Below are 15243 nucleotides of genomic sequence, written 5' to 3'. Positions count from 1 at the left end.
TAGTTTTCAAAAGCCAGCTGAATTTCCTAAGGATCATTTTAGCCTCGAGTAAGAAAAAGATAATGCAGATATATATGGGGTGGAAAAAGAATGGTGTGATCGGTGGTTTCCTGTGATAAATGAAGAAAATCCAAATCCAAATATGAAAAATTACAGTAAAAAGGTTCCGAATCGGAATTTCGTCGTCGAACTTCCTCATTTCAGGTTAAAATGTGGCAACAATTAGAGATATCGCTGTTTTAAGTCGCCAACTTTTCTCTAAATAGGTTTTTACACCGGCAACTATGAAAAATCACAGTAAAAACATTCCGAATCGAAATTTTGTCCTCGAACTTGCTCATTTCTGATTAAAATGAGGCAACAATTACAGAGATCGTTGTTTTAAGACGCCAACTTTCCTTTAAATAGCTTTTTGCACCTGCAAATACCTATGAATTTCGTCGGCGACTTGTTCATTTCATATAAAAATGAGGCAACAATTCCGGAGATCACTGTTTGAAGTTGCCAACTTTCCTCTAAATAGGTTTTTAGACCTGCAATTATGAAAAATGACATTAAAAAAGTTCCGAATCAGAATTTCGGATTAATAAAATGAAGCAACAATTACAGAGATCGGTGTTGTATGCAGCCAACTTTCCTCTAAATATCGTTAATAAACTTCTCAAAATGAACGCACCACTCGTATGTTATTCAAAATTATCTTATTGTGTAAATTATTTGGAAATATGGGATAAAACCGGTCAGAGAAAGAAAATAACGAGACCATGCATCATCATTGAAAAGCTTAGTTCTCAGTAGAGGGAAACATTTGTTATTTTAAGAGTTAAGTTGAGAATTTTATCATTCCATTGATTATTGAGAAAAGATTAAAAACAATCGTTAAAGCAATAAGAGATATTATATTTATTATCTAAAGTTAAAGCTGAAAATCAGTTTTGAAAAATATGTGACAAAAGTTGAATTATTATTTGTTAATTTTGTGAAGAAGTCTACGTAAGAAATAAAATCGAAAAGTGTGAACAGCTGAACAATATACAGTGTGGAAACTTTAACTGCAATAAAATTCATAACTTGGACATAGACGGTTTTTGTAAAAAAATCCCGAAACAGGTCGATTTTTGTTTTTCCTTGTCCACATTTTGGGGCATATGGTTTTTGCATAAGTATCTCCTCCCGGAAGTGCGCAACCGCCCCTAACATTTTTTTTCAAATGGAAGGGTATGCCAAGTGACACATCGTTTAAAAGCCCACTTCACAAGGAATGCAAGGCACATTTTGTTTCCTAAATATCGACTACAATCAAGGCAGAGAATACAATTAAGGCAACATTTCAATGTAGATATATGCTATGCTGCTTTCACGATTGTATTGTTTGTTGCTTCTCTCACAACACTCACCTGTGACGTGTGGCCCTCACAACACAAACACGTGCTTACAGTGCTGAAAGTTAATAACCTCAAATTAAAAGAGTGGCATAGCGGGCATAGCAAAGGTGGTGTGCTGTATGAGGTATCGTTAGTTACCTTAAATTTGGTGAAATTGGTGTTATTTTCAGAAACTGATTAAAATGAAAAGATTATCCGAGGAGAGAACGAAAACCTTGTTTGAAAAGTTAGCAAAATAGTAAGTTAAGTTAATTTTCCTAAATCAAAATGTTTCCCACGTGTTTAATAAACAAAACGGCTAATGATAATAATATAATTATTGTTAAATTATTATTAACATGTTATTCTTTTGTTTTGAAATTGCAGTATAGGAGCCAATGTTAAACTTTTAATCGAAAGACCGGATGGAGTATACTGCTTTCGAGAGCAGAGAGACAGAGTTTATTATGTCTCAGAACAAATCTTAAAACTTGCAGAAAGTGTGCCATCAAATCAGTTAATATCTGTAGGAATTTGTTTTGGGAAATTTACAAAAACAAACAAATTTCGCTTACACATAACTGCACTAAATTATTTAGCGCCATATGCACAGGTAAAGTAATAATTAAATGTTTTGTTCAAGTTTTTTGCACTTGATATAAATACTGAGTAATGTATATTAAAATGATTTTTAATTTATTTCAGTGTAAAATTTGGTTGAAGTCTTCTGCAGAGCAACAATTTTTATATGGCAACCATGTTTCAAAATCAGGCTTAGGAAGAATTAGTGAAAACACAGAAAAATATCAAGGTGTTTTGGTGTACAGCATGACAGACCTACCTTTAGGATTTGGTGTTGCAGCAAGATCAACTGCAGAGTGTAAGCATGCTGATCCCTTGACATCAGTTTGTTTCCATCAAGCAGATATAGGAGAATATATAAGATCGGAGGAAGACCTTTTGTAGTTTATATATATGTATTTATAAAAAAAAACAGATAATATTGTTAATATGCATTTTTTTTTCTTGTGAAACCTAATGAGCTGAATATGATCTAGAAGGTTAAATTAAATGTAAAGTTTTTATTTAAAACAATGATATTTTTGGGTAATTTTAGTCAATATGTACTACCTACTTTATATGTTTACTACATTATTGACTAATTTTTGGGCTATGAAATTGTTTTTTACTATTGCTTGCTCTAGAGGTTAATAATTATAATTAAATTTGACCATGGTCAATACTGAGATTTGTCACTTTCTAATTAAAATTTTATTAAACAAGTCAAATACAGTATGTCGCACTTAAGATAAAGGCAATCTGTTTTCTTTATTGCTGGCAATGGAAATTTTAATTTTTGGACTTCATGAGCTGCATCTCTTCAAGTATTTAACTGTAAGTTGTAAAACCTCCAATTGCGAGCTCGTGAATAGAGCGAGTTCTTGATATTTTTCTTCGCTTTAGATATATTGAAAGAAGTTATCATAGAAGTAGTTCCAAATCTAATTTTGACGCGGTGTGGGTCGCGTACAAATGTGGAGAAAGAACGGAGATCCGGGGTACAACGGCCTTTATCGGGTGCATTGTGGACAGACCATTATTGATTCTCGCTTTAAAAGAGCGGTTTGGGATACCGGTGTTTTCGCGTAGTTTGGTGTCGTTCACGAGGACGACGTCCAGGCTGTGGCAAGTAGCGAAGACTGAGTTATTCAATCTTGTTCGATAGCCTGTTTGCGTTCCAGAACACCACGGAGAGGGATCTTGGAATAATTTTTCCTTCTTCTCTTATCATTGCCTCAGGAGAAACGCTCTTAACTTCGGGATAAAGGACGTGGCCAGCTCCTGGACGGCCGCTGCCGCTACAAGGAAGGTGTTTTTATCCGTCAGGGCAAGTTTGGTTGGCTATGGGGTTGGGCGATCGCTTTGGTTTCGAGAAGCTGGGGCGTCCGCGGTAACTAGTCATGTGTTCCTTCGTGTAGTTAGAGTAGGCACTTGGCCGGTGTCTCCTTTTGCTTCGTACAGGAAGCTGAGGAGTTGAGGAACATTGACTTACGCGGTCTTTCGACATGACAATCAGGCTCTGAACAGCCTTCCAATTGTCGAAGATATTATTCCCGAAGAGAAGGACCTTGACGAAAACAAGGGGCATGGGTTTCTCCCTGCGTGTCCTAACCATTCTGAATAGTTTCAGAGCATGGTACATCTAGTCTTCGAAGTCTTGTTTGTCTCCGGGGACCGGCTCGGATTGTTTCGTCCTCTTCGAGGATGTATGCGAGAAACTTAACTTTCTCCTCGTCGAGGCTACGGGTCAGCTTCTTGAAATCTTCAACTTGTTGGCCTCCTTGTCGGGTTTGGCGGTGCGAGTTGTGTTCACTTCTGAGGGTGGCTTCTTCCCTCTTGGAGTTTCCGAAGGGTGCGAGATTTCCTCGTGGGCTTCTTTTTTCTATCTTATTTGTCTCTTTGTTCACTTTGTTTAACATCGCGGGTGGTGTCTTTTCGGTGGCTGAAGATATCGGTTGTGCGCTTCTCAGATGTTTGGCCCTAACGTTGCCGCTTTTGTCCGTCTGGGGCCAGGGCCACGCAGGACATTCGCGGAAGCTTGCAGGGTGTTTACCTCTGTAGAGTGCACATTTCGTCGTTTTGGGGGGATTCTCGCAGAACTTTATCTAGTGCTGCCTGGCGTACTTGACGCAGCGATAATTCGCCTGACATCTTCTTTGTGAGTGAACCCATTTTTGGCACCTGTGGCACTGCCCTAAGGTTTTCAGTGTTTCAATGATTCACACCGAATCGCTGAGTTACATTCTTCAGTTCGTAAACGCTGATTTGAACCTTGGGGACTTCGATGATGATCATCTCGAGCAGGCTATGCCTCGGTCGACACTCTTGATCATAATTTTGAGGGTTTTTTTGCCCTGATTGCCCTGAACTTGACTGGATCCTGATGCCGTCTTTTGTGATTTTGACTGAGTTGCAACAAATGTTTTTTTTTATTTCAGTGCACTCTTTGGTCCTCACTATGATTAGCGGTACGGGCTCCGATTTCTGGAACTTTGCTGAGAGTAGATTTGGAGCGGTTGACTTGCAGAGATCTCCGTTTCTCTGGACGATAACTTTTTTTTTTTGCTTTCCCGGCATCTGAATTGTGGTGGTCGTCTTCCATGCTCCGCTTCTGGGATGGGCGGGTTTCGACAACGGTGAATTCGTCGCTTGATTCTTCTTCGGTGTCTTGTTCGCTGGAGTCGGATTCCGGTTCCTGGGTATTTGTATCCGTTTTAATTTTTAGGTCGCCCTGGGAAGCGGGTGATTTAAGGCTGCCCGGTGATTCGAGCTGTTCTTAGTCGTCTTGGCAGGAGGCGACTCACTATCTTCAGTAGCGGGTGGAGTGCCCTTGCTGTCAAGATCAGCTGCTGGCGAGCAATTTTCGCCTATAGACTGTTGCTACCTATTCTTTTTTTTCTTCCTCGGCGGTTCGGTTTGAGGACCTGGCGTCGCGAGTCCTTGGATTATGGCTGTGATATACCTGCACATCTTACCATTAGTCTTAAAAGAATGGAGTAGGTACTTTTAGCAGCACGGCATGAAGAAGAGAGATCTCTGTCCATCCCGTGCTGTTTCGTAGAATTACGGGCGGGATCCTTGTTTTTTTTCGACTTTCCCTTTCGACGCTACCGCTGAAAATGAGGTGTTGTTAATTTTACCTGGGGCTAGTTTGGTGGGTTGTGGTGTTGGCGCCAACTTATTTTGGTGTGCTTGTTACCCTGTGCACTTGGTCGATGACGCCCATCTTAGTTCATGCAGGAAGCAGCCTTCAGATTGTCGAATATGTTATTCTCGGAGGGAGAGACCTCGACGAAAACGAGGGGTATGCTTGACCTCTGCAGACTCGATATCTTCCTTGAGGGTGTAGGTGTGGAACTCCACCTTCTCCACGTCGAGGAACCGCGTCATTGCCTTGAAGTCGTCCATGCTTATGGACACGGATGCCATCTTTGCACTGTTTGGCCTTGGAGAAGGTTATCTTCTTCGCAGCCAATTTGCAAGAGATCTCTGTCCATGTCTCGATGTTTTCAAAGTGTCACATGAGGGATCCTTGGTTTTTCGGTGACTGGCGTTGGCTGCCGGAAGTAGACTTAGGTTTGGTACCTATCATTTACAAGGCACGGTGAATGTGAATGCCCCATTCACAAGCAAGCCCCTTGCTTGCTCTTGAGAACAAGTCCGTCATGCCAGACCGGATCAAAGGCTTTGGCGACCCATTTGTGTCTTATTATTGTTAAAATACATTTCGCGCAAAACAGAAATAATTTTAGTACCGCGAACACATATCTAGTTCAAACCAGAAGGGCTGGACAAGAACAACCGCTAATGTAGTTCGGAAAGTACCGAAAATCACACAGTTAGAGCACAGGAAAAAATCACACAGGTACCTCTGCACTCATCTACAGCCAAGGGAGAAGTCAAAGATTAGGGGAGAAGTGTCTCTAAAAAAAAACACATGGCCGTTCATCCCTTGCCGGCTTCCACCATTTTCACCCTCGCCCCTAGTGGTCGCTGGTGGTACCGACATCGGTACTATCAAAACGGGTACATGGCTTTTGTTGGCGGTTGGTTTGAATTTAAACTCGGCTATCTCAATAGTAAAATTGACAATATAAACTGTCATTAACTGTATCAAGCAAAAATTTTCTTCAACACGATGCCGAAAGTTGTGTCTTTATTAAGACACAAGACCTCATTAGGTTAACAGATATTTTTAACGTAACTAGTCCTCAATAGTCTTGAGAAATAAATTAGTAATTTCGATCTGTAGGTTGAACATCGTCTAATTAACGATGTTGTAACAGAAAAATCAGGAAGTTTGCAAGATTCTGCATCAGATGATGAAAAATTCGATTCTGATAGTGAAATAATGGAGGAAGATCAAGTCTAAGTTAAGTTTAAAATATTGTTCCTAAAATCAAAGGGAAGTAAGACTTCTTTATCATTGTAATTTACAAATTTTATAAATATAATTACATACATGATTCTTTAGAAAATGAAAACATTTTATTTTATAAAATTCGAATCTACAGTTAATTTCAAAATTATCGAGTACACCTCAAATATCAAGAAGTCGATTTATTACAGTTTTTTCCGCATGTAAAGATGGCTTTTTGAAATTTGGGCGTCAAATTTTTTATATAGGTTAGTAAGTTTGACAACATAAAATGTCGCTGATATTTTAGTAGGTACACTATAATATCGTCTATTTTATCCTCTGCACAGTGCTCTTCGCGATGTTATAGTCCTGGGCTACCCTCCGGATCGACCACCCTTCTTCTAATTTGGAAAGAATGAGCACTTTCGCGTTTTCGGTTAGATTAGGCATTTTATTTGTCAAAATTGACATTGATCATTGACAAAAAAATGTAAGTGCATTTCACACTGTAAAAAATTAGGTGTATTCTATAATTTTGAAATTAACTGTACATATAATTGTTGTTTGTGTTTTCACACTGACGTCTTCACTCCAAAATGACATTTTATGCTGTCAGAGTCAACAAAGTCATGGCCAACCCTCATGCACTTAGAAAATGAATATATTTATAAACTCTGTCTAGCGAGAGAATGGGAGATTTTGAATTGTAGACTTGTAACCCAACACTACAAAATGCTAGAATACATTAATTAGAGCATAATTTCAGGGCAAAAAATGCTTGAAGGTAAATAAATAAATAATTTACGATTTGGGATATTTATTAGCCATAATGACATAGTGACTTATTATTCAAAGGGTACTGACGAATCGCAAAATTCCATTTGCAAAACATGGTTTGGACTATGCAGTTGCTATACTCCGCAACATTCATAAGTCATAATTATTTGGAAATTCGTTAGTCTGTATATTTCTTCGTTAAAAAGAAGTCACAATCGAAATTCTTGAAAATGATTAAATTTGTAATATGTTTAGGTGCGTCCTAAAAAATGCCGCAAGCCATATCTCGGTTATTTATGGCTTGATTTAAATAAAACAAAAACTGGAATAAATCACTTTAAAAATGCTATAAGCACAATTGAGGCCTCCGTGAAAATACAGGTCGCGACCAAGAAATAGTGACGTCACGAAATCCGACTGACTACTGTGTAACTTATAATACCCAATATAAAGAAAATTATATACAGTGAGCGGCAAAAGTATGGAATAAATTCATTAAAAATTAAACAAAATTTTTTTCAAAAAAATCTTTGGACAGGTCAATTTTAGTTTATAAAAATACATATTTTAATGCAAAATAAAATTCGAAACAGTCATTTGTTTTCGAGTTATGACGTCATCGATAGTTTTTTTAAATGGAAACCCCCTATTTTTTTTCTTGATTCTGATAGCCCTTTTAATTGTCTAAACGCCAGTATAAAAATTTTGTTACCTTACACAAGGAAATTTTTGTGAAAAAAAAAATAAATTTGGAAAAAATAAATTTTATAACGAACAAAAACAAGTCAAAAACTGTGTTAGTACGTATTTAAAATTATGGAATTAAATGTTCGATTTGCCATCCCGCAGCTTGTTGACAATAAGCAAGTTTATGAAGAAATTCCCCCTGTTTTAGTTTTATCTAGTTTTATCCCCCCACCCAATCAAAATTAAAATTTCTATACGTTGTGTTTCTGTTAAATGAGTCATTTTCGAAAACGTTTTGTAATAGTATATTGTTATATAAGTGAGGAAAGGGATGCATTGCTAAACGAGAATGACAATTGGATCACGAGCGATAGCGAGTTGATCTAATCATTCAAGTTTAGCAATGGACCTTTCCTCACGTATATAACATACTATTTTTTCCAACGTCAAGAGCTTTCGGTTTATCTTGCATAGGTATTATCAATTTATTATTTTATACAAATCAACATAGAAGTAAAATTTGAAAATCACGTTTCCATGCTCACAGTAAACAATAAAATTTAATTAATGAATGTCAAGTCGTGTTTTTACCAAAACTTGAAAATTACTCAGAATTTACTAAACAAATAGTGATGGAAGTAGAAGATAGTGTTGTAAATTTACCAAATACAGAAATTAAAGAAGCAGCGAACTAGGTATCTTTGGAATTATTACCTATAAAATCTCGAGCACGCTACGGAAAGGAATACAATGCGTTACTGAGATGGAGACAAGTAGTAAGAAGCGCTAGTTTGGCGTCAACGTCAAGCTCTGTACCGACACGTTATTTAGAAAAAAAAATCAGGAACATTTGGAGTTTTAATTCCTGTAAAAAATTGTACATTTAATTTCTATAATACTGATAAAAAGGTTAAGTATCTTTGTAAGTGCTAATTGTTAATAAAGAATTCTGACAAATGTATATACAGGGTGGTCCCGATATAACCTGCCAAAAAAATTCTGGGTCATTAGAAGGATCTAACAAGTCCAAAAAACCCCATTTTGTTAGGTCCAAAATAATGGGGATAAATTAACCCCTATCCACACCCATTCGACGCTGCTGACCACAAAAATACGTACCTACTCAGGAATTAATTGTTGGTGTTTGTAAGTATGACAGTATCTAAGCAACATAGGTACCTGAATCGTTTATGACAAATCTCAAATCTGACAAACTAAATCAAATTAATGACATTTATTGAAAACGCTGTACCTACACTGTGTGCGTTAATTCACCAGCTTATTTAGGTACAAAAGCTGATTTTGTAGACTGAGATGAATGAGTAATAAATAAAGTGGTGTTCCTCAATGTGTAAATAAATGTAGAGGTAGTGTGTGCAAAATTGTGGAAGAACTGTGTAACAAGAGTGGTTAAATAGCCAAAATAATGTATTGAATAAATTTATTTACACTTTACATATTCGTACTTTCAACTCTAACTGAGAATATCTTCAAACTAATGAAAGGTAAACTAGACTAGAACAATTATTTTATAATAAATGTTCTGTGTGCCTTCCGTTGGCATTTAAGCACATTTGAGTACGCTGGTACCAATTTTAATAAACAGAATTCAGCATTTCTGGGTTTTTACGAATCTGGTTCGCGGCGTCTGTTACGCGTTTCTGGAGTTGGCCTCCTGTATTTATTTCAACTTCGTATACCAAATCTTTCGTGTGGTCCCAAAAATTAAAATCCAGAGGGGTTAAATGGAGGATCGGGGACGCCATCGTATTGGAATCAGTCAGAACCAACCTCACATAAATGCGGATGTAGCTCCACAAAAGTACAACGGGACGGAAGGACTCCTTCAGGAAAACGCTCGCCGTATGGTCGCCTTGCCGGTCTTGAATTACCACGTGTTTCGCCATAGAGTAAATGCAAATCGGCGTATTCTTGTTTTGTGAATTTCATAACCTTTTGAAGGATTCGAAAATTTAAAATTAAACTTGACAAATGTCATAGGTGTTACAGGTACCGTTGCTAAAGAAATTGCAGCCAAGTAACCAGAATTACCTTTTTAAAACCGATTAACTCATTAGCGTACAGCAAATTTTGACCAAATTTTCAATTATTTTTATCTCGAAAACGAAAATACTTTTATTAGAAACTTTTTTTGTGTATGAGTTCTACTCATCGTCACCTATTACTGGATTTCTTTTGGCAGGTTATATCGGGACCACCCTGTATATGTATATTTGAACGTTATTTTAAAGAAAGTATGTACATACCTAAATGGGGATTAATTTTTTTTTTTACTTTCCCCACTAGTGAGGGAAGTGATTTACTTTCCTCACATGTGATGCAAACGCCTACTTTCATCTCTAAATTGAGTGATGGAAATGTCATTTTCAGACTTGACGTTGGAAAAAACAAATAACACATACGAATGAAATTGACAATAACATTTGACTGTTTGATTTACCTACTTGATTTTTTGACTTGTTTTTCTTCGTTATAAAATTTATTTTTTCCAACTTTAGTATTTTTTTTCTCAAAAATTTTCTTATGTAAGATAACAAAATTTTTATACTGTCATTTAGACAATTAAAAGGGCTATCAGAATCAAGAAAAAAAATAGGGGGTTACCATTTAAAAAAACTATCGATGACGTGATAACTCGAAAACAAATGACTGCTTGGAATTTTCTTTGATACTAAAACATGTATTTTAATAAACTAAAATTGACCTGTTCAAAGATTTTTTTGCAAAAAATTTTGTTTAATTTTTGATGAATTTATTCCATACTTTTGCCGCTCACTGTATTTCAATGAGTAAAATTGAATATTGTTTGAAGAAAAATAATTATTATGATAAAAAACAATAAAGAGAGTTTTCCACATCACCTTAGAGGTACCCAATACATGCGTTGGCTCTTGTGGAGGCCTCGCCAATAGCCCTATCTCTATGTGTTTTATAAGTTTAACTATTAAATTTAAATAATTTTCTTTTTGGTGGATCTTTATTTTGGGTGCTAATTTGGTCGTTGATTAATTTTGAATAATTATTAAGAAATATATTGGCAAGGATATGACTGTTTCAATATCAATATCGACTTCAATGTTTTGTTACATAAAATACATTTTTCATTAATTTCTTCTACATATTTTTCCAATTTTAACATTGTCAACTCCCGTAAAATGATCCTTTGTTTACCGCTTCTTAGAAATTCAGTTTCATATTTATCAGCATTAGGCTCACTAAATACCTATCTGATGTGCCTTAATAAAAGTTTCAAAGAATAATTTAGAGCGTTGTTTTTTAGATCATCTCTTGTTAAATTTTTTAAATATTCACCAACATTCGCAGAGTCATTTTCACCACAGTTGGTAAAATTTATAACAAAATCTGAATTGGTGGTAATGTATGTTAAACAATTTTCACAACCGTTAACAAATTTTTCGGGCCTCCGGCCGGAATTTGGTAAATTACAGATGCATTGCCGGCCTAGTCCGGCTAAAAGTAGAGATTTCGAGTTGTCATCGGTTTCGGTTGGCATTTGTTATCAAAATTCTATCAAACGTCAATGTTTGTTCTGTGGAGGGCTCGTTAAGAATGTTTTTCTATTTATAACAACGTACAAACTACAAAGAAGCAATATTTAACTAAAATTAATTAATTAAAATTACGTTTCGAGCCATTTCTTGAATATGGGCTGGTGTATTTATTACAACAAATGTTTCAGGAAAATGTCAAAAACAATACAAATTAATTAAATTTAATAAATGTCAGGAAACAAGAGCGATGTTGATTTTAAAATTTAAATGTTTAAATGTAAGTGTTGCCAACACAAAAAAGTCCCTAATACCAATTATTAAAACAAGTGCTTTAATTTCCATTTAACAAAAATCCGCACAAGTCGGCATGAAAAATTTTGTGTATCACACGTCCAGAAACTATTTTGCGAGCATTCGTACTTACAATATTCGTCTATCGACTCGTACTGCAAATCGTACTCATGCTCGCAAACGTGCAGTTTCTGGCCTTGTGATACAAATAGCTATAATTAGTGAATGTGCACAGTATGCGGCAATATACTACGTGATCAAGAATGACTGAATCTGTAATCTAAACGCATTTCCGGTTGTCAGCTTTGACAGAGTTGACAGGCGAATTTGACGTTTACCATCAAAGGGTCATTTTTGTAATAGCATAAACTAGAGTGGTATATAAGAGAAAGTAAGCTCGATCCTGGTTCCTAGAGGAGTGTTTAAGAGTTAAATTTGAGTTGGCAGCCTGGTTTTCACCACATTTGTGAAGTTAATGCAAGCAAATCTAAATAGCTAACATAATATTTATATTTTATTTTCACTCCAGAAACATTTTGTTAACCAGCGATTTTATTTAAACGCAGATAACGACAACTTTGACAATAAAAGTGCAGCCAATCATCTGAATTATCAATCGAAAAACGCCCCTAGGAACCAGGATGGAGCCAACTTTCTTTAATATACTAATTTTAGCATAAACTAAGCATAAACATACCCGACATAACCTAATTTTTTTTTAATGTCGTGTCAAGTTAAAACACCCGGTCAGTGCCAATTACGAAACAGAAAAACACCAATATTTTTCAATTGTTTCATTGCCAACAGACTCAGTCATTGTTGATCACGCTGTAGAACAAACATCACAATATAGCAGAATTTGGGGATGTATCAAATGAATTCTTTAATATATCTGAAAAGAAAGAGATGTTTTCAGACAACCGAAAAAGACCATTATCATTTTTATCTCTGGCATCCAGTGAAAACTTTTTTAAAGAAAATGTTCCAAATTTCGCGGACTTTAATTTAAGAAGGCTTAAAAGTTTTAATTATTGTTGGTCTTTTTCTTGCCACCTCTAATAGGGATCCATCGTTTCTGGTCATTTTATCGACTCTTAGAACCGATGATTGCGAAATGTTTGACACAGACTGCTGAATGTTTTGTTGGATTAAATGACTCCCTATGAATGCATTTAAGTAATCCATCTTTTTTTTATTTCTTCATCTTTTGGAAAAAAAAAGACGCACATACATATTAGTAGGTACTATCGTAATTGCTTGAACCATTAATTTCAGGCATATTTAATGAAAGGAAAAAGACTCACACAGGTATACAGTGCATTTTTTTAACTGTTGCCATGGGGAATTGCATGGTAAAATTTATACCCCCTATTAACTTTTGTTCTGATGAAAATATTCAAACCATTTTTGGAACAAAGTTGGAAGATTTTTTAAACTATCGGATAGATTATAATTCAACATCCTAAACTGTCGAAAAAGTTGTGAAAAAAATATTTTCTTGCGCGCCGGAATAATAGTACGTCGAGCGGCCGCCAGAATAGCGTTCCTGTCGGCTCAACCAGCACCTGACCATCTCCACTTTTGACTTTTGTCACTTTCATTTAAAAAATAGCGAGATCGCCTGGAGGCTATGATTAAATTAGCTTTTGGAAGGCAGAACATGTAAACATTTATTTATTAAAAAAACAAAACGTTAACGCACAAATAACTCAACAAATTAACAGAAATTATTAAAGGAAATGTTCAAAGTGTTTTCCTTCGACTGCGATCTTGAAAATTTCTTCGCGTGTTATTCTTGCCCTTAATTCCTCCACAGTTTCTGGTTGACCTCTTATGCGTTTTTTTTTAACTGTCGCCGTAGGGAATTTCATGGTAAAAATTATACCCTCTGTTAACTTATGATCCACTGCAGATTTGGTGCAAATTTTTATTTTTGTAATAAATCATTAATAATACTACGTAATGCATACTGTTTGAACAACGAACGACAAACAGTTTTATTTTACTAATTTTACTTTTCAAAGTTAAAATTAATGAACGTAAATAATTTGACAAAAAACGTAGTAGGCGATATGGGAATAAAAATTAGGTTTTATATTTTAATTTATTATTTATTTTAATCATAGCCTCGAGGAGATCTCGTTATTATTTATTTTTTAAATGAAAGTGACAAAAGTCAAAAGTGGAGATAGTCAGGTCTCAGGTGCTAGTTGAGCCGACAGGGACGCTATTCTGGCGACCGCTCGACGTACTATTATTCCGGCGCGCTAGAAATATTTTTTCACAACTTTTTCGACAGTTTAGGATATTGAATTGTAATCTATCCGATAGTTTGAAAAATCCTCCAACTTTGTTCCAAAAAAGGTTTGAATATTTTCATCAGAACAAAAGTTAACAGGGGGTACAAGTTTTACCATGCCATTCCCTATGGCAACAGTTAAAAAAAATGCACTGTATATGTATTTAGTCAAATTTTTAGCACTGTTGATAAAATGTTGTTTATTATTATATCCTAAAGGGCGCCAACCAAAAGTTTATTTTATACCTAACTAATAGTATACAGGGTGGAACAAAAGTATCAAATATTGGCTGTAACTTTTTAATTTGACAATTTATGAAAAAATGTTTAATATAAAAGTTGATTGGTGTATTATCCTGCATCATCTGGTCTTTCTAGTTTGTTCCTATCTTCTTTTGTTTCGCTGCTATGGCAACCAACTTTGGTTTTTTAAATAGCACCCATCATTTTTTGTGTGATTTTCAAACAAGCATATCTTTCTGTATTCATAAATACAGTTTTTCCATTATGGGAAAAAAGAATAAAATTAAAAAAAAAACAAATTATGTAACTTACTAAGTAATAAAATGCAATATCAAGAATGCCATGGAAATTTGACAATTTTTGTTGAACGTCATGCATGATAATAAACCAAACAATTTTTATATTAAACATTTTTTAATTTGAAAAATTAAATGATTTTTTATGCCTGTCCTTGTCGCACAATCTACTCAAACTGGGGATAAAAAAAAACACAATCTAAAAATGATTTGACGTAATTTGACAAAAACTAGTGTCATTATTCTGCTGCATATTTAATAATCCTCGTTCACGATTCATCTAACTTATTATTTCGTTAGAGTTTTCGTTTGTGTTTAAGTATTGTCATTTATTTCTTTGTTCTCGTTACATCTTTTAACTTGGTTCAGTTACTTGCGTTAATTTTAATACTTTAACATGGTCAGTAACAAGTGTTGTGTTAGCGGCTGTTCAAGTTCTAGAAAAAATGGATTTAAATTGTTTTATGTTCCAAACAGTAAGACACCCGTTACATATACTTATATACAGTAACAAGCAATTTAATATTAGGAGTCAAAAACAGAGTACGGAGGGAACAGTGGCTAAAAAAATTGAGACTGTCTACAAATCTGCTGTGTAAGTATCTACATAATAAAGTAAAGATTTAGTTTTTCTTATGTTAGGTGATATAGGTAAGTGGCTACAGTATACTTAATATTATTTTCATTTGCAGAAACATTTTAGTAAAAATGATTTCTTTTGGGCTGAAGATTTGCAGCGATTGAAACCTGAAGTTTTCCCTCATCTGTTACTGAAACCTATGAACATAGGTATATTTATTATAGGTATTTTTGTGTCTGATAGTTTAAACAG

The 15243-nt window shown here is 35.2% G+C and overlaps 1 protein-coding gene across 3 annotated transcripts; it reads left to right on the top strand.

Moving 5' to 3' along the window:
• The first annotated feature begins 1392 nt into the window (after positions 1-1392).
• On the top strand, positions 1393-2374 carry LOC138132456 (60S ribosome subunit biogenesis protein NIP7 homolog). 3 transcript variants are annotated; one of them, XM_069049938.1, is made up of 4 exons: positions 1393-1502; positions 1556-1623; positions 1752-1977; positions 2070-2374. In XM_069049938.1, the coding sequence occupies exons 2-4, from the start codon at positions 1568-1570 to the stop codon at positions 2328-2330; spliced, it is 543 nt and encodes a 180-aa protein (XP_068906039.1). In that variant the 5' UTR covers positions 1393-1502; positions 1556-1567; the 3' UTR covers positions 2331-2374. The 3 variants fall into 3 exon arrangements, with proteins under 3 accessions (XP_068906039.1, XP_068906041.1, XP_068906038.1); XM_069049940.1 differs by having other exon boundaries at positions 1405-1492; XM_069049937.1 differs by having other exon boundaries at positions 1415-1623.
• The last annotated feature ends 12869 nt before the right edge of the window (positions 2375-15243 follow it).

This window comes from Tenebrio molitor, chromosome 6 (assembly GCF_963966145.1).
Source record: "Tenebrio molitor chromosome 6, icTenMoli1.1, whole genome shotgun sequence".
NCBI classification, from domain to species: Eukaryota; Metazoa; Arthropoda; class Insecta; order Coleoptera; family Tenebrionidae; genus Tenebrio; species Tenebrio molitor.
This window is presented reverse-complemented; position numbering and strand designations above follow the sequence as displayed.